Consider the following 13740-nt stretch of genomic DNA (forward strand, 5'->3'; position numbering starts at 1 on the left):
GAGGGAATGGCAGAGGTTCCCTGGGATGTGGAAAACTGGAGTGAAATGCGCTGACTTGGCACAGTGTGATTTAACCAACCTGCATTTTGGATGCTAGAGAGGGATTGTTCATTGGACATGAGGTGATGGGTTCAAACTGGAACAGGGGAAGTTCGTGTTAGAGATAAGGAAGAAGTTCTTTATGGTGAGGGTGCTGAGGCGCTGGCACAGGGTGCCCAGAGAAGCTGTGGCTGCCCCATCCCTGGCAGTGCTCAAGGCCAGGTTGGACACAGGGGCTTGGAGCAGCTGCTCCAGTGGAAGGGGTCCCTGCCCGTGGCAGGGGTTGGAGCTGGAGGAGCTTTAAGGTCCCTTCCAACCCAAACCAGGCTGGGATTCTACATTTCCCAATGGACAGCATCCTTCCAGAGCATTCCCAGCTGTAGATCCCCGTCCCTCTCCCGGCCCTTCCTCTAACCACAGTTTCTTGGCTGTCCCTCAGGTTTGCAAGGATCGCCGGTGCCAAAATGCCTCCCTTTTTGAGCTGGAAAAGTGCGTTTCCCAGTGCAACGGCCATGGGGTGAGTTACTTCTGAGCAGGCTCCTGGGCTCAGACACATTCTGAACCAAAACCAAGTGTCTCCCATAGGGATGAGCCTTGCAATGCAATGGGCATCTGCTTGTCATAGTTGTCTCATGCATCAGCTACGGGTGAGGCTGAGCTCAGATCATTGCTCACCCGTGTCCCAGTTAGAGGAAGAAGATCATTTGTGATGTAAGGACCATCTGCAAAACTTGGATCCAGCTTGAAGTGCAGGGTGTTCAGAGCCCGGAGCAGGTGCCTGTTCCCTCTGAGAGCAAAGCAAGGGTTGGAAACACAACAGGGACTGCAAAAGAGGGAAGTGGTTTAGTGAATAGGAAGAACTGCTATTGTCCAATGTGGAAACCTGCAGAGGTTTGACCTCTGCGGAAGGCTTTGCAAATCAGACAACAAGAAGCTGTGTAGAAGAGTCACTGCTGGATTATGAAACAGGATACGTAAACCACCCAAATTTACCCTTCCATTCTGCTCTTGGGTTGGATCCTCTGCGTTAGAAATGCTGTGGTGTACTGGGAAAGACCCTGTTCAACAAACCCCTGGCTAATGTAAAGTATGAAGGCCATACAGCTTGTGCAGCCCAGCAGTGTGAAAGCTGAATGTGTGAGATACCAACCTTCAGCTGGGAGATGAAAGTACCAGCAAGGAAATAATCTCTGTACATCACAGTCACAGATGTGAGGGCAACACAGGCACGATCCAGGTGCTGTTCAAAGAGTGAATATTGGCAGGGGTTAAGCTCCTTCAGCCTAGACTGCTGCCATTGCTGTCTGCTGTCATCCCCATCACACAGAGCATCATTCCCAACACAAGAGGGACGTGGAGCTGCTGGAGAGAGGCCAGAGGAGGCCATGGAGCTGCTGCGAGGGCTGGAGCAGCTCTGCTCTGGAGCCAGGCTGAGAGAGCTGGGCTGGGGCAGCCTGGACAAGAGAAGGCTCCTCAAGGGGAGAGCCCAGAGCAGCTGCAGTGCCTAAAGGGGCTGCAGGAAAGCTGGAGAGGGGCTTGGGACAAGGGATGCAGGGACAGGCCAAGGGGGAGGTTGAGATGAAAACTTAGGAACTTTGGAACTGGATGAGCTTTAAGGTCCTTTCCAACACAAACCAGTCTGGGATTCTGGGATTCCCACACCCCTCCTGTAATCTCCAACCCCCCTTCTCTCTCTGCAGGTCTGCAACAGCAACAAGAACTGTCACTGTGATGCTGGCTGGGCTCCCCCCTACTGTGAGAAACCAGGCTTGGGTGGCAGCGTGGACAGTGGTCCTGTGCAGCGCGACAGTGAGTTCCATCTCCATCCCATGCCTTGTGACACTGGTGGGGCTGGAGCAATGCCATGAGAGGGGGAAACAGTGTGACACAGCTGCTAACAGCTCTGCTTCAGAATGGGCTGCATTGGGTCCATTCAGACTCACAGCCTGTGCCCAGCTTGGTGGCCACCCATCAGATGGTTCTGCTCCCTTCTTGGTGGTTGATCAGCAACGATGTCTCTAGTCTGGATGGCTGAGGATGGGCAGATGGGACCAGTGTTCCCATAGAGTGAAGCCAGAGGCTGTTTGCTCTCCCAGCCCCACACTTATCTTTGTGCTTTCCCTGCCAGATCACGAAGCCATCCTCATAACCCTCCTGTTCATCTTCCTGCTCTTCCTCCTGGCCCTGATGATCATCATCTACTGGTACCGGCGAGAGAACTCACTCCTGAACAAATGGATAAAGGAGATAAGGAGGAGGAGCCAGGAGACGTATAGGTGAGTGATGCCTCCTAAACCCCTTCTCTCTCAAGGACCCAGTGAGACACAGAAACCTTCTTTTCTTGCCACTGTTGGCAACCAGGCTGGCAGGAATGGGTGTGGAGAGCTGCTGGTGCACAGGGTCTGTTTCAAGGTGATGTGGGACCTGGTTTGAGACATGAAGAGCTCTCTCCTGGGAAAATCCGAAGGTCTCAGCTCTTCCCAGAGCAAAGGACAGGGATGGTGCCTCGGTCAGGACAGCCCCAGAGAGGGATGATGAAGGTGGCCTGGTACCAAGAAGCTTTCTCTCCATTTACTCCTAGGAGACTGCAAGAACAGGGATGGCTTTAAGTTTAAATACTCTCATTTGAGCAACCTGGTCTTTTAAACAACCTGCTCTAGTGGAAGGTGTCCCTGCCTGTGACAGGGGCTGGAACTGGAAGGGTGTTAAGCTCCCTTCAATCCAAACCACTCTATGCTTGTTTCCCCTTGCAGTACAGGTACAGACACACACATACCTCAAAACCCCTGTAACAGTCCAACAAAACCAACCAGCCACCTTCATCACCGTCATCATCCCAAGACAGATTTGTCATCCCTGCTCACCCAGTGCTTATCCCTCAGTGCCATGGGGTAGTGGTGGCCTTGGCAGTGCTGGGATGCGGTTGGATTTAATGATCTTAAAGGTCTCTTCCAACTCAGTTGATTCTGTGATCCTGATTTGTGATCCCGAGCAGGAATAAAACCATGGGGCGGAAGTCAACCAGTGGCCACTCCAAAGCTGCCTTCACCTTGAGGAACATGTCCACCTCCAGCCACACTAGTAAAGTAAGTAATAACTCACCTGCCAGGTTTGCTTGCCCTCCCTGGCACTTTATACTTGTGGGGATCACATCTACCTCTAGCAACTGGGCAAGGAACTGATGCTCCTTGATGGTTGTGCATTGGGTCTACACTGTGAGTCCTCGATCAGTGGTACGCATCCCTCCTTAAGCTTGGGATCTGCCTGTTCAGAAAGACCCTGGTGATTGCCAAGAGCCTCAACTGGGAAGTTGCCCATCACCACAGCAGAGCCTAACAGGGGCTGTGCTCTCCCTGTGATGACCTCATGCTGGGTTTCCCGGAGCAGGTTTTTCTGCTGTGGTTGTGTCAGCTCTGGTGAGACTCGGATGGGTAATTCCAGGGCTGAATTTGGGGAAGAATTGAGGTTTATTTAGCACACTGTGGTTGAGAGCAGGGCAGATCTCTCTTCATTATGGACTGTAGCGGTAGGACAAGGGGTAATGGGTTCAGACTGAAACAAGGGAAGTTTAGATTGGATATAAGGCAGAAGCTCTTCCCTGTGAGGGTGCTGAGGCACTGGCATAGGGTGCCCAGAGAAGTGGTGAATACTCCATCCCTGGCAGTGCTCAAGGCCAGGTTGGACAGAGCCTTGGGTGCCATGGTTTAGTGTGAGGTGTCCCTGCCCATGGCAGGGGATGGGACCTGGATGATCTCAAGGTCCTTTCCAACCCAAACCATTCTGTGATTCTGTTTGTGGAAGTGGATTCAGCAGAGCTGACCCTGCTCCAGGTCTGAGACCAGCATCTTTCCCATCCCTGTGTGCTCTCATATGGCTATCAGGAGCAAACACGTTCAGCTTTTGGGTTGGATGGTAAAAGCAGTGATCCCAGGAAGCGCAATAAATACCCAGTGCTCCTCCTGCTGCTCCTTATGCTCAGATTCTGGGGTCCATCTGCTTTCCATCACCCAGGAAATCTCACCTAAGGATTCTCTCCATTCTTCTCCTTGTCTCATCCCTGCAGGCCCCACGGACCACGTTCCCCCCCAGACCCAGCTCTCAGCCCGTCAACATCGTCCACCCTCTTCGCCCAGCTCCTCACTCCATCCCTCCACGTCCAAGAGACCCCAAACCTGCCAGGCCACCACCTCCAGCCTGCAGATCACCCATGGTGCCCACCAAAGCAGCTGTGTCCCAGGCTAAGCTGCCACCTCCAAAGAGACCTCTTCCCTGCAGCCCCGTGAGGACCCCACTGGTGAGCTTTGGCTGTGCTTTCCTTCTGGACTCATAGGAATTCCATGGGTTCTGGCTGTCTGTGGCTCTTTTGGGTTGGGTATTATTAAGGAGCTGTCATGCCAACCCTAAGAGGTGAACCTGTCATGATAATGAAGGAAGCTCATTGGATAAAGAGAATGTTTTAAGGTGCTTTGGAGATGCTTCGAAGCATCTCAGCTCTGCAGCAGGGCACAGAGGTTTGTAGGAGGTCACTGGATGCTCCTCTAAGGATGTTGTCTCTCCACATGCACTTTGTGATCCCAGGTCGCCCCAAAGCATCAACCACCCCGTCGGCCGTTGCCTGGAAGTCCTCTTCTGGCCAAAGAGCTGCCTCCTGCACATGGACAGACCCTGCTGGTCATGGTCCCTCCTACCAACTTCAAGGTGTCGGGTACAAGTGCCACGAGCCACCCCACGAGGCCATTAAAGTAAGTTGAGCTGAAGGTGGACACAATGGGGTGTATTGTGGGTCATGTCTGAATGGGACATCCCCAATGCCACTGTGGTGTGCTCTGCTCTGGCCCTTATGGTGTCTTCACTGTGAACTGGGTTTCTCCTGTTTCTCCCCCAGGCTGGTGTGTGCAGAACAGGGTGCTGAGGAGCAGGAGGATGTTCTGTGCTCTGGGGTGTGTGGGTTTGTTCTCTGGACCTACAAAGCCCACCAAATTCAGGGGAACTGGCCTGTAGGCTATAGTAGATCTTTGCTGTGGGGCATTTGTGAGCAAAGGTTGGAGACAACCCAAATTCTACCTGGGGAGTAGCTACAAACAAAGCATTTATCTAGATGGGGATGCTGTGTGTATAAACAGTCCTGTACCCATTCTCCTTCCTGCATGGTGCAGAAGAACCTGCCCACCCAAGCAAGGTACCTGCAGCTGCCCATTATCAGCACCCATGCCCCCAGTGGGCAGGACCCCACAGTGTTTGGCCATGGTTGATCAACGATGACCAAGGTTGGGACTTTGGGTCTTGTAAGGTCCTGATGGGTTAAAGGAGATGCTGTCCTTTGGGGTGCACACGGCATCTCATCCCAGAGCATGGAGGGAGCTGTTGGTGTTCTGCTGGGGGGCACTGGGATGAAGGGATAGACACTGATGCTCTCTTTATCTTTCCTCTCTGCAGGCCGATGCCACCTCAAAGGTGAGTCACAGACACCCTGCAGGGCCATGGGGACTGCTGGCTGGGGGATGGCCTTTGGTTAAGCAGTGGAATGGGAGCCAGGATGCTGGGAATAAACACCCACCTTCCCAGAGGCTCCTCGATGAGCAGGACATAGCCCTGCTTGGTACCCCAAAAGAGATCCAAGGAATGGAGGGTTTTCCAGTTTGGAGCTGGGAGATTAAGCCCAAGTCTTTTACAGCATCACTATAACCTTCAGCTCTCCTCTTGTGTACTGCTAAATCCTCTGGATATGGTCAGTGGAGCCTCAGGGCGTTGTGCTTGCATCCACTCCTGTCAGCCAGGCTTGTGGGCTATATGGAGAGCAAGCAGTGTGCTGAACTGGAGCTGACCCTCATCTCCAGACAATCTTAATGACTGCTTTGACCCTCCTACACTATTTTAGGTTCAGTTGTGACCACAGAGGCTGAACATGCCCTGGCATTTCTCAGTGTAACTCAATCCCTGTAGCTCAGCTCTTCCCATAGATAAAACAGGCCTGTTCTGCGGTCCCAGAAGGGAAAGGCTTGGCACATCCTGGCAGCCAAACTTAGCTCCCATTCCCAAAGGGTGTAGTTTTGTCCTTGCTGCCCACTGGAATGTCCTTGTCTGTTCTCCCTAGAAATAGTGCCCATGCCAGGAAGTGTAGGCTGGCAGGGCCAGACTTGGGCCATAGAGCAGGGCATACCCATGTCCTGGTCCGTATTCACTACCTGACATGCTAGGAGAGGGCCAGGGAACTGTTGTTTTCCCTGGATGGATGAGGGCAGAGAGTTCATGAATTCCCATAGACTGTAAGGTCCATCTCAGGTTGTTGGCTTGGTGATGTCTCTTGGTAGTGCTGTAACAATAGGACAAGGGGGAATGGGTTTAAGCTTAAGAAGTTCAGATTAGACAGGGCTTGGAGCAGCTGCTCCAGTGGAAGGGGTCCCTGCCCATGGCAGGGGTTGGAGCTGGATGAGCTCTAAGGTCCCTTCCAACCCAAACCATTCTATGGTTCTGATTCTAGGCCACCTTGCCTGAACATGGGAAGCCAAGAGCCATAAGCCCTTTGGGGACACCAGTCCCACAGCTAATGGGTCCCAGTTCTCACTGCTGGCTACTGCCTGGTGTCACCATGTGCTTTGGTGGACTCTGTCCTATCAGGGTTTTGAGGGCAGGCCAAAGGAAAACACTTAAAACCAATACAATTTGGGGTTGTATCTTTGAGAGAGGATGTGGGTGACCATGACAGTCTTAGGTCCTCTCTGGTCTCAGGGACAGCAGATGTTCTGTCTTCCCTGATCTGTGGAAGGATGCTTGTGGTGGAGGTGATGGGTGCTTGTTCTCTGCACTCAAATGGGTTCTCCCCTTTCTCTTCTCCTCACTCCAGGCCAGTCCCAGCCATCAAAGTCCAATCAACCTCCTTCCCCTTGAAGAAGTGACAACCCAAGGACACCTTAAGCGCATCCTTCCTGAGCTGGCTCTCCTGACTTGCACTGCTGCTGGCGACAGGGGTCTTCCATTCCTCTCTTGTTTTATTTGTCTTTTGATACCAGAGGACTATTTTTATAAGACAGAATATGTATTCAGCACAAAAACTGTAATTTTGGTGGGGGGAGGAGAGGGGAAATTGGTACCATGATGTAACTCAAGGGTTGGGGTGGGTTGGTGGTGGGGTTATATCATGATGGAGACCCCACCACAGCTCTGGCCAACTTACCCCCCAGCTTTAGTTACTTCTTGACATTGCACATGGGCTGGGATGGGGTGAACATCCAACACTGACAACAGTGGCAGCAAAAGCCTTGTAATATCCTTCTAGCTACCTCCTCCTTCTCCTCCAGGCCTGGTGAGTCCCCACCATCACCTGTGCCACCAGAGTTCAACACTGGGAGACATTTGCATTAGAGCAAAGTGATTTCCAGTTTGGGCTGTGCCATATGATGTGCTGGGACAATTCCATGAAGGATCCACGTTCTCGGGCTCCTCTCGGCCTCCTACCTGCTTGCACAAGGAACAACAGTGACAATGCTGGGGTCGTACCTGGATGGAGAAGCTGTATGAGAAGTGGTTCCGTGTCCAAAGTACTGGTGGCAGCTGGTTACCAGGGTGCTTTCAAGGGGCTCAGGAGCCCCCCATAAGCATTGCATCCTCCCTGCCCATGGGGCAAGCCAAGCAGTGGCTCTGTGAGCTGCTCACACTCCACTCTCCAAAAGGGGAAGGAGCCACAAGCCGGGAACAAGAGCAGGGAGACCTCCTGCCCATGCCATTGGCTTGCCAAAAGGCCTTGGCCAAGCCGTTGCATTTCTCTGTGCCTCAGTTTCCCCCCTTGACTTTAATGGGGGGGTGATACCTACCTCACAGGGGCGTTGTGAGGTTTAACAAACTCATATCTTGAAAGGGCTTTTACAATCCTCAGATGAAAGGTGCTGTTGACCTGCACAGTTTTCTACCGTGCCACTTTCCTATGACTTGACATGCGGCTCTGTCAGGGGCTGAAGTGAGAACAAAGCCTTTGTACAGTCCCCTGGCTCCTCTGTCTCTTTTCTCGCTCAGAGCTTCCCCCAGCCTCTAGACACCAAGGTCTTTGGGTATCCAACCACACTGGTGCACACAGACCCCTGGAACAGCTTCTATTAGCCCTTAAACATGGGATCATTGGTCCATGTGTCAGCTACCCTGGGGTATATCCCTTCTGACCTGGGATAGATCTTCCTGGGATGTGTCCGACCAATGTAAAGGTGGTTCAGGCTCAGGGACAGCCCTCAGGAAACTGTTCTGGTGTTTCCTGATGCCCAGTGTTAAACAATGGGCTGTTAATTGCAGGATGTGGTTATGGCCACCTTAACCCAATCTGCCCTAACCCTTATGATCAGGCTTTGTTTCAAAGTCTTTGGTCGTGCACAAGAGTCTTCCTTGAAGCATCTCTGGTACCTCCATGTCTTGGAGGTTGGTGGATATCCAGGCTGGATCTAGGGTCCAGCATCTGCTCTGATAGCAAGTTACAGAATCAGTCATTGGGGTTGAAAGGGACCTCTTGAGATCCTCTTCAGATGACCTCCAGAGGAGAGTATAAATGAACTGGTCCCTAAACCTTCCCAAGGTCCCAGTGTTTTTAGTGATCTTCCAAGGAATTCTGACATGGTCAGACTTGAGGAAGAGCCTATGGAGCTCCTGGAGAAGGGAAACCTTGCTCCTTGCCTGTAAATGTCCTCCCTTTTACAGTCCAGTATAGGTTTAGTGTGAGGTGTCTCTGCCCATGGCAGGGGGGTTGGAACTGGATGATCTTAAGGTCCTTTCCAACCCTAACTATTCTATGATTCTATAGGTGTTAGCAGAGGGTTAAAGACTTGGAGAGGGTTTGGAGAAGTCACTGATGATGAAGTGGTTGGAAGAAACTTCCCAATGATTTGGGCCATTTAACTTAATGACAAAGTGAGGGATGAGAGCACAGCAGTCAAAAACCCACCTTACTGTGACACCAGCAACTGAACGACCACATGAAGCTGATGCAATGTCCCTGGGCTTGGATTTGTGCCCATTGCTGTCACCTACCTGGCTATCACACTTCCTTCCATCTCCTGTTCCCTATGGGGAGTGATGGGAAGTCTGCCCTTTACAGCTGTCCAGGAGCAGGGCAAGGACATGCACATTTGAGGCTAAATTTGAGGTATCCAGGCTAGAAAGGAATGGATAGAACCCCAGTTTCTGATGTTGGGGGTCTCAAAGATGCACTGCTTTAATCGCTGTCCCTGGAAGTGTTCAAAAGCCATATAGATGAGGCCCTCAGTGCCATGGGTTAGTGGTGGCCTTGGTAGTGTGGGGGTAAATGTTGGGCTGGATCTTCTCCAACTGAGTCGATTCTGTGATTCTATTCCAAGGCTCTGCTCAGCAGCACAATGAGCACTCAGAGACAGTTTTGCCACTCTCAAAGCCCCTTTCCCTGCCTGGGAGATGTCCTTATGTGGGTTTTCCTTAGGGCAGATTGGCTTTGCTATGGTGCAGAAGGAGCCATCGCATCCCATTTCCCCAGGCAGAGCAGCAGTGCTGAGAAGAGCCCTCCCAGTCCACAGGCCCAGGCCAGCTCTGCCCTTGAGCTGCAAGCTGGCTCCCTGCTTGGAGCAGAGGCTGGAATTTAGTGGTGAAGAGTGATGATCTGTTTGCTGGCTTTGTCTAACCTGAGATGGTCACAGGGAGTGCAGGTGGATGATGTCCGTCCTGATGTATCCACAAATGTGTGGGGTCCATGGGATGTGTGGTACTTGAGACCATGGAGCTGCTGCGAGGGCTGGAGCAGCTCTGCTCTGGAGCCAGGCTGAGAGAGCTGGGCTGGGGCAGCCTGGACAAGAGAAGGCTCCTCAAGGGGAGACCCCAGAGCAGCTCCAGTGCCTAAAGGGGCTGCAGGAAAGCTGGAGAGGGGCTTGGGACAAGGGCCTGTAGGGCCAGGCCAAGAGGAATGGCTTGAACCTGCCCAAGAGAGGGGAGACTGAGCTGAGCTCTGAGGCAGAAGCTGTTCCCTGGGAGGGTGCTGAGGCGCTGGCACAGGGTGCCCAGAGAAGCTGTGGCTGCCCCATCCCTGGCAGTGCTCAAGGCCAGGTTGGACACAGGGGCTTGGAGCAGCTGCTCCAGTGGAAGGTGTCCCTGCCCGTGGCAGGGGTTGGGGCTGGAGGAGCTTTAAGTCCCTTGCATCCCAAACCAGGCTGGGATTCTGTCGTTCTATGAATGCAATGAATGCAGGGCAGGCTCGTCGGTGTCCAGCCCGCACTAGATGGCAGCAGATGACCATGAAATCATCTGCTCAGCCTCGCTGCTGGGTTCTTGCTGGGTTTATAGGGACCAGATCCTCAAGTCCTTGACCTTTCTCCCCTGCTCCATCTGCAAATCCATTAAAAGGATGAGCTGGGCCTGAGAGCTCCCGAGTGCCTCTCATGAGCTTGCAGCTCATCCTTTCCCCATTATAAAGAGGTTTGCTGCCTTTGGCTACCTTTGGATAGAGACAGTAGGAGAGCTGAAAAACCACAGCCTTTCACCGTACCACATCTTCAGCATCAAAGGTACATTCCTGGCTGATGGACAGCATGTGCTTGGTGAAGGGAAAAGGGGAAAGCTCCCATGGTCGTGGTGCTGTGCTTCAGTTCCCTTCAGTATGTGAAATGGAGCCATTGTCCCTCATCTGTCCCAGTTGTGTCCCATCCTGCCCAGTCACCCTGGGGAGCAGGATGCACAGCAAGAGGCCAGGTCTTGCCCCCAAGCAGCTCCATGGGGTTCTGGCCTCTGCAGGGTTTCCAAGGGATGAAGTGGGACATGAGGAAGAGCTGAGCAATGGAAGGGACAGGGAATTGTGCCCAGTGATTGAATGGCTTCCAATGAGCTTCAGATAGTGGGTGGCTTTTCTGGATCACCCTATGGAAGTCACTTCGGGACACAAAGCATCCTCCTCGGCTCCCTGGACCGAGTTTGCTGTGGGTGTCATGGCACCAGGCAGGCTCTGCCCCTGGGATGCAGCACGAGGTGACACATACAATGTGTAAAACCATCTTCCTTTTGTTTCTGTCACCTAAAGCTGCATCCTGAGGTGGGAGAGATGAGGGGGACGGACACCTGGACCGGGATCACACAGCTTCAGGCTGGGATACACATGCATGGAGCCAAAGGGAAAAGGGGAACGAAGGCAGTGGGGCGGTTAATGAAGAAGAGGCTCCTGCAGCCAAGGAAGTTGAACCATTCATCATCTTCCAGGGCCTTTTCTTTCCTGTTGCTGCATTTGTCTTTGGCAGAAGACAGTTCCTCTCTCCACCTGCTCCTGCCGTTCAGGGGCTGATATCTCTCTCCTTGGAGCCAGGAATGGTCCCATGACTAATGGAAGTATAAAGCACCGCTTGATTTTAATTCACTACATCAGCATCTCTATACACAGAGAGGTGGAAATACATCTGTAATATCATCCACACGCACGCTGAAAGCTGGGGTCCTGTTGAGTGCTGTCACTGAAGCGTTGCCTGAAGCCAATGGCTTATCTCTCTCATTTCCAAGTATTGCTTAAAGGGAAGTGTCTTTCAAGTCCCATTGCTCTGCAGTACAAAGCAGGTTGGAGATGGAGCACACTTGTGGCAGTGGTGCCAAAGCAGGATGCAGATCTCCCTCTGCAGTTTTCCACTTTAAATCCTTGCTTGGAGAAGCAAATGAAGAAATCAGAGCAAATATGGACAATATTTGGGGCTGAAGAGAAGCCTGCTCTGTGGTGATGGGGCAGCTGGTGCAAAGACACTGCTTCTGCCATCCACCATGGTCTGAAGAGCATCGGTGAGAGGAGGAATGAAGAAGGAGCTGCTCTGGCCTGATTAGCAAAGACAAACCAAGTCACTGCCTTGAGAAACACATCCCAAGGCTCTTGCTGGCCTCCATACAGTGGTCACTGATGATGTGCTATGAGATGTTTGCACAGGACAGTCATGATTTGCCTGACCCTACACTAGGGAGTGAATGGGGCTGGCAGTGTCCAGGAGAATGGCTGAGCTTACTGTCACCATCTAAGCCCAGACTGAAGGTCAGGATGTTGCTCACCAACCTTTGTACTTAGACAAGGAAAGCTGGTGGGCTTCTTGCCCTGGGATAGAAGGAGGTTTATTGCTATTGCAAATATTGCACTCAAAGGTGCTTTAAATAGGTTTAAGATGATTTTTTTTGTCATAAAAAGCTAATTTTATCTTTACAGGGTTTGCATAGAAATAGATAAAGAAGCTCTTTCAGTCCCAAGTAACCTGTGACAGAGGGGCTTCATGCACTTTGTAATCCCCAGGCTTGCCAAGCAAGGAGCTTTGGTCATGGCTTTGCTCATAGATTAAAATGTGCTTGGGCATGTTTTGGGCTCCTGAGGCCAATGGCACAGAGCAGTCTCCATCTGTGTTATTAAACTCTCCTATCTTCAAAACAAAGTGGCCATCAGCAAACCGTCTGCAGGGATGATTTATGGGCCACATAAGTGGCTGACCCATGCAAGAATCAGAGCATTGTGCTAAGGCCAAATGTGTGTCAGGATGGACTGAGCTTGAGTTCAGGCCACTCCTCAGTTATGAGTTCAGACACAACCCTTGGGACCAGGCTGAGGAAGAATGGATTTCATCTCTGTGGCTCTCCTCAGCCAAGGATGGTCCATTTTTCTCTCCTGCTTCTAGCTGTGGTTGGTAAAGAATGGGGGAAGGCAAAAGAAGAGAGTCCTTAAGTCATAGACAACATCAGTGCAAAAGAACTGATCTAAGATGTGCTTTGAAACGACCAGATGATGGTGCCAACATCCACTCCCATCGTGAGAAGCCAGTTAATCCTGTGGTCAGTGATGTATATGAGGAACAAGGAAACGTTCGGCCCTTGTTAAGTCCCTTCTCATTTACGGTCACCATTCCCAGCTGGATCCACTTGATACAGCTTTTGGTCTCGTTTTCAAGCATGGTGTGAATTTACCCTTTTGGATTCATAGTGAGCTTCTGCTGACATGAAAAAGGGCAGAAAGCACAAGGGAAAGGCAAGAGCCTATAGCTGCAGGACAGGACTTACCATGGTAGGAAATAGAGGGTCTCTAGAAACAGAGGGTCTCTAGAGCCTCTTGATGGGTGGCTCCATGAAGACTCCTTCTGTGCGAAGCTATCCAGCCATAGGTGTATGTGTTGAAGCAGGATCTGAGATGAGAATATACATCAGGTCAAACAGACAGGACAGGATGTACAGATACCATCCAGGCAACGTGCGATAGAAGGTACATGGTGACCATGGGCCAGAGTCCAACCTGCCAAGCCATTCATGGCTTTGCTTGGTGGATCCAAACTGAGCCCCATTTGGGATGAGCAGCTTAATTTCCTCCTGGGTATAAAAAGGAAGGTGGATTTTCCAACTGGTTTGTATTCTGCTTCATTTTGTTGGCTTTTCTTCACCTTCTTGCCCTTTCCAGGAAGAAAAACCATGACTGCAAGGCAAATTTTAGCCATTCTTTGAGTTTCAAATCGTTCCTGGTGTGAATTGTTCACCACATTCTCCCCAGCAGAGTCTTTCCCAGGAGGGTTTTGAGTGTGTAAAGCTTTGTATTACAAGCATCGTCCATTCTTGTGCCTTGTCTCTACAGGACTCTGTTCTCAGGCACTTTATCATCATCACTTTGGTCTTTGCATGTTCTTTAGTTTACAACAGCAGTGAAAACAGCTCAGTTCTTTTTGATGTTCCCTTGCATGGAGATCTCTTTTATTTTCCTTCCTC

At 51.5% G+C, this 13740-nt stretch overlaps 1 protein-coding gene across 1 annotated transcript in view; it reads left to right on the forward strand.

Annotated features, from left to right (window-relative positions):
• ADAM33 (ADAM metallopeptidase domain 33) overlaps positions 1-8018 on the forward strand; it is a 29388-nt gene extending 21370 nt beyond the window's left edge. The window contains exons 17-24 of the mRNA XM_034064955.1: positions 479-556; positions 1740-1848; positions 2168-2315; positions 3035-3125; positions 4103-4333; positions 4618-4781; positions 5476-5493; positions 6884-8018. Of these exons, the coding sequence (XP_033920846.1) occupies positions 479-556; positions 1740-1848; positions 2168-2315; positions 3035-3125; positions 4103-4333; positions 4618-4781; positions 5476-5493; positions 6884-6935 (891 nt within the window). The 3' untranslated portion in view covers positions 6936-8018. The remainder of the gene's footprint in view (positions 1-478; positions 557-1739; positions 1849-2167; positions 2316-3034; positions 3126-4102; positions 4334-4617; positions 4782-5475; positions 5494-6883) is intronic.
• Positions 8019-13740: the final 5722 nt, after the last annotated feature.

This window comes from Melopsittacus undulatus, chromosome 7 (assembly GCF_012275295.1).
Source record: "Melopsittacus undulatus isolate bMelUnd1 chromosome 7, bMelUnd1.mat.Z, whole genome shotgun sequence".
Taxonomy (NCBI): Eukaryota; Metazoa; Chordata; class Aves; order Psittaciformes; family Psittaculidae; genus Melopsittacus; species Melopsittacus undulatus.